Source organism: Herpailurus yagouaroundi, unplaced genomic scaffold (genome assembly GCF_014898765.1).
Source record: "Herpailurus yagouaroundi ecotype Mexico unplaced genomic scaffold, PumYag 182, whole genome shotgun sequence".
NCBI classification, from domain to species: Eukaryota; Metazoa; Chordata; class Mammalia; order Carnivora; family Felidae; genus Herpailurus; species Herpailurus yagouaroundi.
In genome coordinates, this window is record NW_024412413.1 from 25,280,940 (window position 1) to 25,293,302 (window position 12,363).

The following is a 12,363-nucleotide window of genomic DNA, read 5'->3' on the forward strand; positions in this document are numbered from 1 at the left end:
GGAAGAGAAGTGGGAGAGATCATGAGATTCTCTACGATGTTTCCAAAACAGAAAGTGTAATTCACTGAATAAATAAACAATACACCATTCTGTGTTTCATGAGGACAAGCAATAAATAATCAGGCAAATAATTATGAAATATCAAAACTCTCAGAAAGCCTGGACAAAATTAGATAGGGTACAAAGAAGAGAAGTAGCATTTGTTGAATGGCTACTATGGGCCAGACACTGTGCTGGGCAATTTACATAACTTACCTCATTTAGCAATCTTTAGGAGTTAGGTGGTGACTTTTATATTTTACAAATGAGGACACTGAGGCTTAAATTAATTATATAATTTGTTCAACTTCACACAGCTGGTCAGAGGCAGGGCTGGGATTTGAACCCAGGTTTGTCTGACCTTAAAGACTGATCCAAATACACACAGAGATCTCAAGAACTTGATGCTACACTGTGGTCTGGTGGATGAAAACAAAATGAGTTTTTAAATGCAGAAATGAGTGAACATATGTATTAGAACCAAATATAGTTTTTAAAGGCCTTAACCTCTTAAAAAAATGTATTATCATACATTGCCATGTAAAGTTTGAACTTCAGGAGCTGCATTTATTTTAAGGAATCTTCGTACAGGAAAGATGGAGCTAACTGAAGAGTGTTCCACATGGGCCAACACAACAATCAAGAAAACAGAGATACTAATGAACAAATATGAAAGAGGCTAAATAGTCTCAACTCAACTAGGAAACTGCTCAAGAAGAATACAACTTTCTTCAAACACTCAAAGGGTGTAAGGGGACATAGGGAGCAGCAAAACGTAATTTACTGCCCTAGAACAAAGAGTTGTAATTAGATATAATTGTATGAAAGTGAGGAAAAAAGATTGATTAATGTGAAAAAGAAATTCACTGCCAGTGAAAGGCATTTATGGGTGGGGAATGTCCCCTACAGAGTTGGAATAAAGAACTTTTATCACAAATAATAAATAATAAAATTTGACTGAGTGAAGCATTAAATGTAGGGAACCGTCTTGCACTAGGAAAATTCAGAATAATCTGTTCTGTTTAACCATTTCAGTTTTCTCTGGATTTGGGGTGTGTGTATGTGTGTGTGTGTGTGTGTGTGTGTGTGTGTGTGTGTGTTCTATTTCTAGTATCTTAGGATTGCAATGCTGTGGTGCTAAAATACTAAAAACCTATAAAAGAAATAATATGACCCTTTTAGGAGATTCATCAAAACATATTTCATGGCTGTCACTCATTCCAAGGCACATTCATTCAACAAAGATTGAATCACTAAAATGGTTCAGCATGGTCCTAGGCCATTCATCTCTTTGGATACAGAGATGAAAAGATGTGGTTTCTACCTTCTGGGCCTTCACAGTGTACTATATAGATAGCAGGGAGGTGAAAAATCATAAAGAGATTAAACTGGAGGCCAAAAGACCATCAATCATTAACAAATATTCATTAAGTGACTATAATTCATCCATTTTTTAAAAACTCAAACAGATTTCCTTAACCAGTAAATCTTACTAGGTGGCAGTCCCATCCTATTCACTGTATATATACAATAAAACAGAGTCCCTAATTCCATGGAAACAGACTATAAATAAATTTATCCAAGTAAATATGTAATTTAAAACTATAATAAGTGTTATGAAGAAAAGGGTACCATGATAGATTTTAGCAGGGATGAACCACATCAGTTGAAAGGAGAAGACAGATGGGGTCAGTAAGCATTCTTTATCCAAAAGAAAAAGGAGTTAGGGTTGACTACAGTTCCTGGCTAGGCACTTGGTTAGATGGTGGCTGAGTAGAATGGAAATACAGAAGACTTTCTTCAACAAAAAGATAATGATGTTTGATATAACTAAATTCCTCAAAGCAAAATACCATGTCTAAAATTATACTTAAAAGTCTTCCTGTAACAAAATGTATCTCTACACTCAAAAGTACTTTCTGCAGTTTTAACTGAAGTAGCAACCCAGGAAAATAAAATTAGCTATTTAGCCATGTAAGATCTTTTAGATGTACCCAGGAATAAATAGTAACTGGCTCAGTTACAACTAGTAAACAGGAAAAGAATGATACAGAAATCAAATTGAGGGTCTGAGTAGTGGTCACATAGTAAAGCATTAAAAATAAAGGGTATGTCTTTTGTATTTATTTGCATTACTCATTTAAAGTATATAGAAAACCCAGGAAATATACTTAAATACCTTACTTTTTCTTAAAGCATTGGATTTCTTTCACTGTGTGATGTACAATAACTCAAGAGACATTGCATTTCAGTAAGTGAAAGGCAAGTGTTAATTTATTTTCTTATTAGATTTATTCTAGCATATAATTTTATTTCTAATTAATATTCATCTTGAATATTGTTAAACTAGCTATCTTTGAACACAATGCATATCATATATAAAGGATGAATTTTAAAAATGGGCAATTACCTTTGTTTATAACTTTTTCTTTATTTTCCTATAGCTGTTTGTACACTAGCAAAAATAATTGATAGTAGAAGGAGAAAACAGTACCCAAAAAGGTAGAAGACTTCATTTTATATTAATTTAACTGCACACTTGATACAGTAGTAACAAATCTTACTGCCTCTTTTCTGTTTAGAGCTACGTCTCAGTCATTGTCTTGGTCATAGCTCCAGTTCCCTCTAAGAACCTCGGCAGGCAGCTGGGCAGCTTTTGAAATGATTTTGATATTTAAAATTCCCCATCAGAAATTATGTAGGACCTTGGCCTTTTCAGGGGAAGATGGTGTTGGGAGGCTGGGAGGCTCTGCTGAAGGAGTGGCTACTGGGCAGTGGTGAAAGCCCTTGACAAGCTGCTGCTTTCCCAGCTGAGGGCCTTGAACTTTGAGTTCTGTTTTTAGAAAAGCTAAATCAGGAGCAAATACTTTGAGGGTGTTTTGCTCCCAGCGTAGCTTTTACTAGCAGAATAGCAAAAGCTACAGATATCAGGTAATAGTAAGGAGTCCTGGCAATTTTTAAAAGGTGTACAATGCTGAACTCAACTGGTTGTTTCTGCAGTAAGCTTGGCATCGTGGACCACTCTCTGAATGAAAGATGTGCAAATGACTTCTGGAGTTGTGGTGAAGGTGGAAATAAAGAGAGAAGGCAGTGAAAGCTTTAGCAACTTCATCAGAATAAAGGAAGCCATAACTCTCGCATTTTGTCCCTGGCCATCTTGTACTCATGTTTACATACTTATTATGTTCATGTAGATTCACAGCTGGGACTCTAGTCCTAAATTACATGGTACAATATCTCCCTATAAGCAGCAGGATCATGGATCATGACCTACTCTTTTTCAATATGCTCTCACCCACAAAAGGAGAGTAAGAGCAGATGAATTTATTTTATCCAAAGAAAGGAGCATGCAATAGGAGGCTAACCTAATTCTGTAAGACAAAGTAAGCAAGAAAGCTGTTTGCCACCAAATTCCTCCCAGATGCAAAGTGAGGAATTTCAGGATATTTTGGAAACCAATCAAATTATTAAAATTTCTTTTAAAAACAATCCATATCTGCAATAAGGTAGTTGTTGCTGTTTCCTCTGTGTTCCCATGCACGCCGGGGCGGGGGGGGGGGGGGGGCTACTCAATATAGCATTTACTGTCTGTAATTATTTATTTGCATATCTCTCTTGATTCATTGAAGAGCTAGTTATGACTCTGTATTCCTCTTTATATCTTCAGGTTCTAGCAAAGCTCATGTTAACACTAAACTTCAAAAACTCTTTGGCAAAGGTGTGAATGAATGAATGAATGAGTGAATTAGTGAATGAATGGTGGACTTTTAAAAACTAGTATGTTGATGATGCCTGACTGGCTCAGTTGGTAGAGTATATGACTCTTGATCTCAGGGTCATGAGTTTGAGCCCCACGTTGGGCACAGAGATTACTTAATAAAAAAAAAAATTTTTTTAACCAGTATGTTTCAGCCAGATAATAACAGTCATTCTCTGAGCATTTGATATACTAACTGCCTGATACATTGCTAAATATATACAATATCTCATTCAGTCCTCATACAGGAACCCTATGGCATATGTATTATTAATCTTGCTCCATCAATAAGAAAAGGGAAACTTGAAGAAGTTAATTTCACAAAATCCTGTAAAGAATCACCCTCGTAAACCAGAATTTGGACTCATGAGCCTGACTTTTAAGTTTGTGCCCTTACAAATTGTATTACACCACCTTTGTTTTATTTTCTGTCTTCCTAAAAGATCTTACAGGCAAATTCCAATCAAGCTGTATTGTGATTAAAACAATTATTAATTTCAGAGCCATACACATAAACAAGGTTATTTAAAAATATGTTCATCCATTATTTCATGAACAGTATGTTTTCTGGTAGAAGTTACTCCAGAACAGCCTCATGTCCTAACTCTTTTCTGCAAATGCTCATAGAGAGCCAGTGTTTCACATAATAGATGTACTTCTGCAAACAAATATCTGTAAATAAAATTTGGATAATATTTAGCAATTTTATATTCGTTATTTGAAAAGAACCTGTCATGAAATCTTTTGTAAAAGTACCCATTTCCCTCACCTGTTTTGAATATTTTGTATTATTATTTTAGGTTTTCTTATAACAGGACACATCAGTACAGAATGTATTATTTAAAAGTAGTCATTTGCATTATTAAAGAAACCTTGTGACATTATTTAGGAATTTAAAATGACATTTTTAATAACTTTATTCTGTCAATTTGGTTGAGAGAGCAGCAGTGGGCAAGTGGTTTGGGGAAAAGGTTTGGGAGGGATGAAAATTATTCCAATAATGAATCATTTAATACCTAGACAGGCCATCTGGCTGCCACTCAAAGCACCATTTTATCTTTTTTTTTTTTAATGTTTATTTATTTTTAAGAGAAAGAGAGCACGAGAGGGGGAGAAGTAGAGAGACAGAGGGAGACAGGGGATCCAAAGCAGGCTCTATGCTGTCAGCACAGAACCTGACACAGGGCTCAAATCCACAAACTGTGAGATCATGACCTGAGCCAAAACCAAGAGTCGAAGACTGGAACAACTGAGCCACCCGTGCGCCCCACCATTTTGGCTTTTAAGGACAATTCACCATAGCTGTACACACCAAAAATTATAATGAAAGAAAAATAAGTTCAGAATGACGGTATATGATAATAGTTCAATCTTTACTATTCTATTGTCTTCCAACAAGAAGACAAAGCTGATGGAAGGATTTAGGTATGCCAACTGGGTTGTAACTGACATTCATCGTAATGAATATGTAAAAGGTTAAGTGCTTGGGTTGCACTTTAGAATCAACAGCCAATGAGAAATATATGTTGAAGAATCAGAACCTCAACCAGAATTTAAGCAGAACCTTTTTTTCCCCCAAGCAAGATGAAAATATATTTCCATTTTGGAAGAAAATAAGAAATGTAGATTATGTGTCAAATATTGACTGTTTCACAAACTTCAGGAAAGAGGTATGCAAGGCAAGCCTTGGTGTGCAGTTTGAAAAATATGCTGTGAAAGGTGTCAGTGCCATCTGCCTGGAGCTAGTTCTGCATAGTTTCCAAATGGTATTTTTATCTTGTAATTATGCAAAAAGTCACATTGACAGAAATCCACAGCACATGTGATAGAATCACATGAAATATGTGTAAGTTTTAAAGTATATGGTAGTACACAGAGGTCAAATCCTAAAAAGGCTTGAATTTTCTATTAGAGTAAAAGATAATGGTGACAGTGGAAAACCATATATTACAATAGGTGGAAGTCTAAGACGTCTTTCTTCTGGCTCCCTTATCTGCTGTCAAGAACCAAGCTGACTTAGGTGCGTCTGGGTAGTTCAGTCAGTTAAGCATCCGACTTCAGCTCAGGTCATGATCTCACAGTTCACAGGTTTGAGTCCCATCAGGCTCTGTGCTGACAGCTCAGAGCCTGGAGCCTGCTTCAGATTCTGTGTCTCCCTCTCTCTCTACCCCTCTGCCTCTCGCACTCTGTCTCTCTCTCTCTCTCTCTCAAAAATAAATAAATATTTAAAAATTTTTTCTTAAAAAAAAAGAACCAAGCTTAGAACTGAATATTGCAGTAACTATTGGTTTAGTCATCTCAAAATGATGCACTGTTTATATTGGATTATGTGATCTCATTTACATCACATAGCACTTTGATACATTTTGGTACATTTTGTGGTACATATTATATAACTCTCCAAGTTCTTTCCTAGGTAATTAATTAATTAAGAACAAATAACAAATCAACAATGCCTTGCTAACATGAGAGAAATATTAGTCATCCACTTTCATAAGCTAGAAATGTTAAAATGTTCCTCAATTTCTATTTGTTGCTCAACAGTTTCTTCTTCCTCCTCAAATGACCTCCAAATACTATCATTTCAATCTAAAAATTGATTTTTCACATCCAACCTTTCCTCCTGTTCCCACATCTACTCTCTTAGCCCAGTTCCTTGTTCTCTGTCATTTCTTATCAGTCTCTCCCTACTCTAGACTATTTCACACAATGCCACCAAAGTATCTTCAAAATTAAATCATAACCATGTCATAATTCTGCTCTTTGAAAGTGTTACTTCCGGGGTGCCTAGATGGCTCAGTTGGTTGAGCATCCAACTTCGGCTTAGGTCATGATCTCACAGTTCATGAGTTGGAGCCCCATGTCAGGCTCTGTGCTGACAGCTCAGAGCCTGGAGCCTGCTTTGGATTCTGTGTCTCCCTCTCTCTCTGTCCCTCCCCCACTTGCACTCTGTCTCTCTCTCAAAAATAAATAAACATTAAAAGAAGAAAGAAAGGAAGAAAGAGTTACTTCCTATGTCTCTTTCTACCCATAGAACAAAAATCAACTTCTTGGGTTAGGCCCTTCTCAATCTGGCTCCAACCCTAACTCTGACTTTTTCTTCTGCTTCATCAACTTCAACTACTTTCCACTCAATGGACATTCTAAAATTCTCATGCTCTCCAAGGAGGCCATGCCCTTTCACATATGATTCCCACTGCCTGGAATGTCCTTCAGGTCAATTCCACAAATACTAATGTGGGCATCTGCCATATACCAGACAATGTTCTGGGGACTGGAAAACAAAAATAAGAAGATAAAGATGCATCTGTCAATGAGTCCAAAGTCTGGTAGTAAGGGCAACATGTATACAAACAAATGATGATGTACTATGATACACACAGAATAGAAGTATATACTAAAAGCAGAGGCAGCACAGAGGAGAACGTGGTAAACTGTCTGGAGGGAGCCAGACAAGGAAACATGTCAAGATCCAGACAGACAAGGTGGGAAAGGCAATGCAGGTGTAACAAGGGGCACCAGGGCAGGAAAGAGCTTCACATTTTCAGGAAGCAGTAAGCTTCCACATGTAATGTGAAAACATAAAACGCAATGGGGATGAAGTTTACAGTTGAAAATGGTTAAGATGCTACATTTTGTCATATCTGTTTTTGGCCACAATTAAATTTTGTTTTCATTATTTAAAATAAATGCAGTGCGGGGAGCATCCAAAGACTGGGATAAACAACAACCTGTCTTTCCCTCCTTCTCAGCTTGCAAACTCATACTCATCTTTTAGGATCAGCTCACATGTCTAAATGACCCCTCCTTTGCAGTTCCTATGTGGCTCCCTCAGCCTGTCTTCCTTTTTCTATGCTCCCTATAGCACTCCTAGGCTTCTGTTAGAGTACCTAGTCACAGCATATGGAAAGTTTTTGTTTACTCCTCTGTTTCCCCAACAATACTATGAGTTCCCTGAAGGCTGGCACCATTACTTATACAAGCATAGATCCTACACCTCTACAAGAATTATTTCTTGAATTAAATTGTTAGTTAATCCGCAATTAATTAACCATGTGCCAGCCACTACACGAATGTAGCCATATGCTACATGCATGATCTCCTTTTATCCATACAACAACCGTATGAGGGTAGATATTGTTCTCATTTCCATTTTAAAGACAAGAAAACTGGGATAACTAGAAGCTAGGTATCTTGCCAAAGGTCACAGCCAGTAGTTGAGATCTGAAGCCAGATTGAGGCCAAACTGTGATTTTAATGACAAAGAAAATAATCAGTAAAAAGATGTTTCCAAGGGAATAAAGGAGGGAGTGGGATCTTACAATATTAGTTGAGAAGACTTAGCAGGAAGTGTTAGCCTAGTAGGTGTCAGACTGTGCTATGTACCTTGCTGAAGTCATTTCATTTAAAATAATTTCATCCTCGGAGATTAAGTGTCCGACTTCAGCTCAGATCATGAACCTTGCATCAGAGCCCACTTTAAATCCTCTATCCCCCTCTCTCTCTGTCTCTCTCCCACTCACTCTCTCTCTCTCTCAAAAATAAATAAACATTAATAAAATAAAGTAAAGTAAAGTAAAGTAAAGTAAAATAATTTCATCCTCCTGAAATCTCTATGAGACCCAGATATCCCTCTGAAGTTCAGGACAGCTGGGCTCTGGTGAGAGCTCTCTTCTGGGTTGTAGACTGCCAACTTCTCATCATAGCTTCACATTCTTCACAGAGAAGAGAGTGCTGAGCTTTCCATCCCCTTGTAAGGGCACCAATCTCATCACCCCCAAGACTGCATCCAAACCTCCCAAAGACCCCACCTCCAGATACCATCACAATGGAGATTAGGCTTCAACATATGAATCTGGAAGGGTCCACAGCACCATGTGAATTAAATCCAGCTTTCTCCCTATCCCGTACCTGAACCCTCTTGGCTATACCACTATCACTACAGATTCATGACTACTGACCTCAAGTGTAGCCTTTCTGTGCCCAGCAATTATACTTCACTATCTATGTCTCTCATTCACTCTCCTGCTTCCACTCTTCATCGCTCTGACCTGGTGACTTTGCTTCCTATTTCATCCAGAAAAATCAGAAAAAAAGCAATCAGAAGAACAATTCCACTAACTCCCACTACTGCATTTATCCACTTTCCTGTATCGGTGCCCATATGCTCTGCCCTGCATCCTGTTACTATGAACTGCTCATGTTCCTACCCAAGGCCAACACCTCCTCTCTCCCCCTTTCTATTGGATCATTCCCATTCAATGTCAAACATTTATAATCTATTTCATCTTACCATAAACAAAGCAAAAACTAGAACCTTCACTTGCATTCCTATCCCCTCCAGTTTTAGCTACCACCACATTTCTGTGCCTTTCTAGAAAAGCTCCTCAAAAGAGTTATCTGTTCCCATGCTCAAATTCCTCTACTCCGACCTCCTTAATCTTCTTCAGATGGGCTCACCACTCATCATTATGGTGAAACTGTCCCTATCGAGGACACCAATGGTCTTCATGTTGTCAAATGCAAAAATATATCCCCATGCCCCATCTTCTGGGCCTCTCAGCATTTAACCCAGCGAATGTTGCCTACCTGATGTGGAAACCTTGTTTAGCTTCCAGAACACCACACTCATGACTTTTTTTCCTTTCTCGCTAATTGTTCCTTCTTTGTTACCTTTGCTGGTTCATTCTCAACACCCCAAGCAAAAGCCACTCACATTTAATGCCCTCTAATCTAAAATAAATAATGTAGTTTGTTTTTCAGCAAATTTGCCTTCTTGATTATATCTTCTTATCTGTAATTTAATTAGCTTTCATTCTCAGCATATACCAACTGGCTAAAGGAGGAGTCTTAGAGGTACGCTGGGTGGTAAAGGGAAACTATTTCAGGATTGCCAGGCCTGATCTTCACAGATAACCTTGTTACTCATCAGTCCTTGTGTGTCCTCTCTGTTGTAGAGTGTTCCTGTCATCCAGTGGGATCAGCTGTCCTTCCTTTCAGCTCAGTGACCTTCTGTGACCCCAGCAATGGTGACTGCCCTTGCAAGCCTGGGGTGGCAGGGCCACATTGTGACAGGTGTATGGTGGGGTACTGGGGCTTCGGAGACTATGGCTGCAGGCCCTGTGACTGCGCAGGGAGCTGTGACCCACTCACAGGCGATTGCATCAGCAGGTGAGTGCACATGGCTCTTGCTCTGTCTCTGTGTCCTTTGGATTCTTTTGAAGATCTAGTAGTGACTTAGAAAGTCTTACATGCTGTCAGTGGAGCAAAGATGCATTTGCACAGCTCTTTGAAGAATCTTCGTCACATTTGCTCTTGCAAGATTCTCGAGATGGTCTGGTTCATTTTACAAAATAAATTATTAATCTTAACAATAGTCCCTTAAAACACTATTTCTGAAAACTAAAGGGATGGGAAAGTACCTGATTAGATCTACAGCTCCATAAATACATTCATTTCATTCAAGTTCTAAGAAATTCCTTAACTTCATCATTTTCTATTTTATTAGCAGCACAGACATGGACTGGTATCATGAAATTCCTGACCTTCATTCCATGAACAATAAAAGTGAACCAGCCTGGGAGTGGGAGGGTGAGCAAGGATTTTCTGCACTTCGACACTCAGGTGAGATGATAGATATAACCAGATACCATATTTCCAGGTCTGGTCTTGAGTAACTGATTTGTGACAAACCAGGAAACAACTCTTGTATCCTATGAGGGGGATGCTTTAGCTCTGAGGTTAATAAAGTAGAAACACCCGTAAGTATAGAACTATTCAATTTAGTTAAGGAGTATTTTAACAAGCTTCTGTTTATTTTCTGATTATTAGAGGAACATATATAATTAGTATAGAAAATCTGGAAAATTCAAAACATCACAGTAAAAAAAAAAATCCAAATCTCATTACCCAAGCTGTTAGTGTTTTGGTGTGTCTTTCTCTGTCTAAAATACACTCTTTTACAGAGGTGAGAGCTACTGAATATGTCAGGTTTGGAAATGTAGAAATCCTTTTAAAGGAAAAATGTTCTTACAGACCTAGTGTAATTTAATATGCACAAAGGCAGGTGTGAACTCCTTATGTTTATATCTTTTATACAACTAGAAGACAATAAAACTAACAAAATTCAAATTAACACCATTAATTCAAGATGAAAAATAATTTTTACTGAAGCCAAAGCACTCTTCACTACATAAATATGGTTCTTTAAGTCTGCCAGGTCTATACTACTGTTTCCTCTCAGTTTTCCTATGATGTTTATCTGTTCCTTCGTTTGATGAGTATGCCGTAATATTGGTGTGAATACATGATTTCTGTGTTCATCCTGCCTCTATTCTTTTCTTGTAGAAAGTTGGTGCTATTCACCACAAACACAAATGTGGGCATGAGATCTTGTGTCAGCATTTGGTTGTAAAGAGCTCCCCAAATGATACAAATGAAACTTATAATAAGTTTTTAACTTTTTTATTGGGGTATAATTCACATATAACATATTAGTTTAGGTGTACAATATAATGATTCAATATTTGTGTGTACTGTGAAATGGTCACCAAAAAAATTCTTTGTATTAAACATTACAAATGCCCAAAATGTATTATGAACACCCATATACACACACCTATCAAACTTTAAGTTTTGCCATAATTGTTTTATATTTTCATTTAAATTTTAAAGTGTTATACATACATTTGAAGGCCTGTATCAATCTCCAGCTTCACTAGCCTCCCCTACTCCACAGAGTAATCGCCACCTTGAATTTTGGTATTTATCATTCACTTTCATTTTTTACTATTTTACTACACATATACATAGAGTGTTTTTAGGACTGCATGTATATAACTTACCTACCCCTTTAAAGCTTTTTTTGACCTAAATATGTTTTTTTTTTAGATTTATGCATTCTATTATTTGAATATATCACTTTTTATTCTCTCATTATTTGCCATTTAGGATATTTCCAATTCCTAATTTTCCACTGTTACATGTAATGCTACCACAAATGTCCTCTTAAATGTAACTTTGTGCACTTGAGAAGGACTTTCACTAGAGCAGGGGCTGGTAAACTGTCCCTCAGACCAAATTGGGCCTGCCATCTGTTTTTCTACAGCCCACAAACTACCTGCTCTAAGGTTTAGATGGTTATAGCTTAAATAGTTACATAAGTGGGGCACCTGGGTGGCTCAGTTGTTTAAGGGTCCAACTTTGGCTCAGGTCATGGTCTCACGGCTCATGGGTTCTAGCCCTGTGTTGGGCTCTGCGCTGACAACCTAGAGCCTGGAGCCTGCTTCAGATTCTGTGTCTCCCTCTCTCTCTCTCTGCCCCTCCCCCACTTGTGCTCTCTCTCTCCCTCTCTCTCTCTTTCTCTCACACTCTCTCATGTGTGTGCATGCTCTCTCTCTCTCTCTCTCTCTCTCTCAAAATAAACTTTAAAAACATAAAATAAATAGTTATATAAGTACCTACATCAAAATCTTTAATTTTGTCTCTTAGGCCAACATATTTGTTATCTGTCCCTTTATAGAAAACGTTTGCTGAGCCTTCTTCTAGGGTACAACCTAGCCACTGTT

The 12,363-nt window shown here is 37.7% G+C and overlaps 1 protein-coding gene across 2 annotated transcripts in view; it reads left to right on the forward strand.

Moving 5' to 3' along the window:
* Positions 1-12,363, forward strand: part of NTN4 (netrin 4) — a 125,323-nt gene that overhangs the window by 96,219 nt on the left and 16,741 nt on the right. The window contains exons 6-7 of one of the 2 annotated variants that reach the window (XM_040491171.1): positions 9,754-9,967; positions 10,305-10,420. In XM_040491171.1, the coding sequence (XP_040347105.1) occupies positions 9,754-9,967; positions 10,305-10,420 (330 nt within the window). The remainder of the gene's footprint in view (positions 1-9,753; positions 9,968-10,304; positions 10,421-12,363) is intronic. The other variant, XM_040491172.1, reaches the window with a different exon arrangement.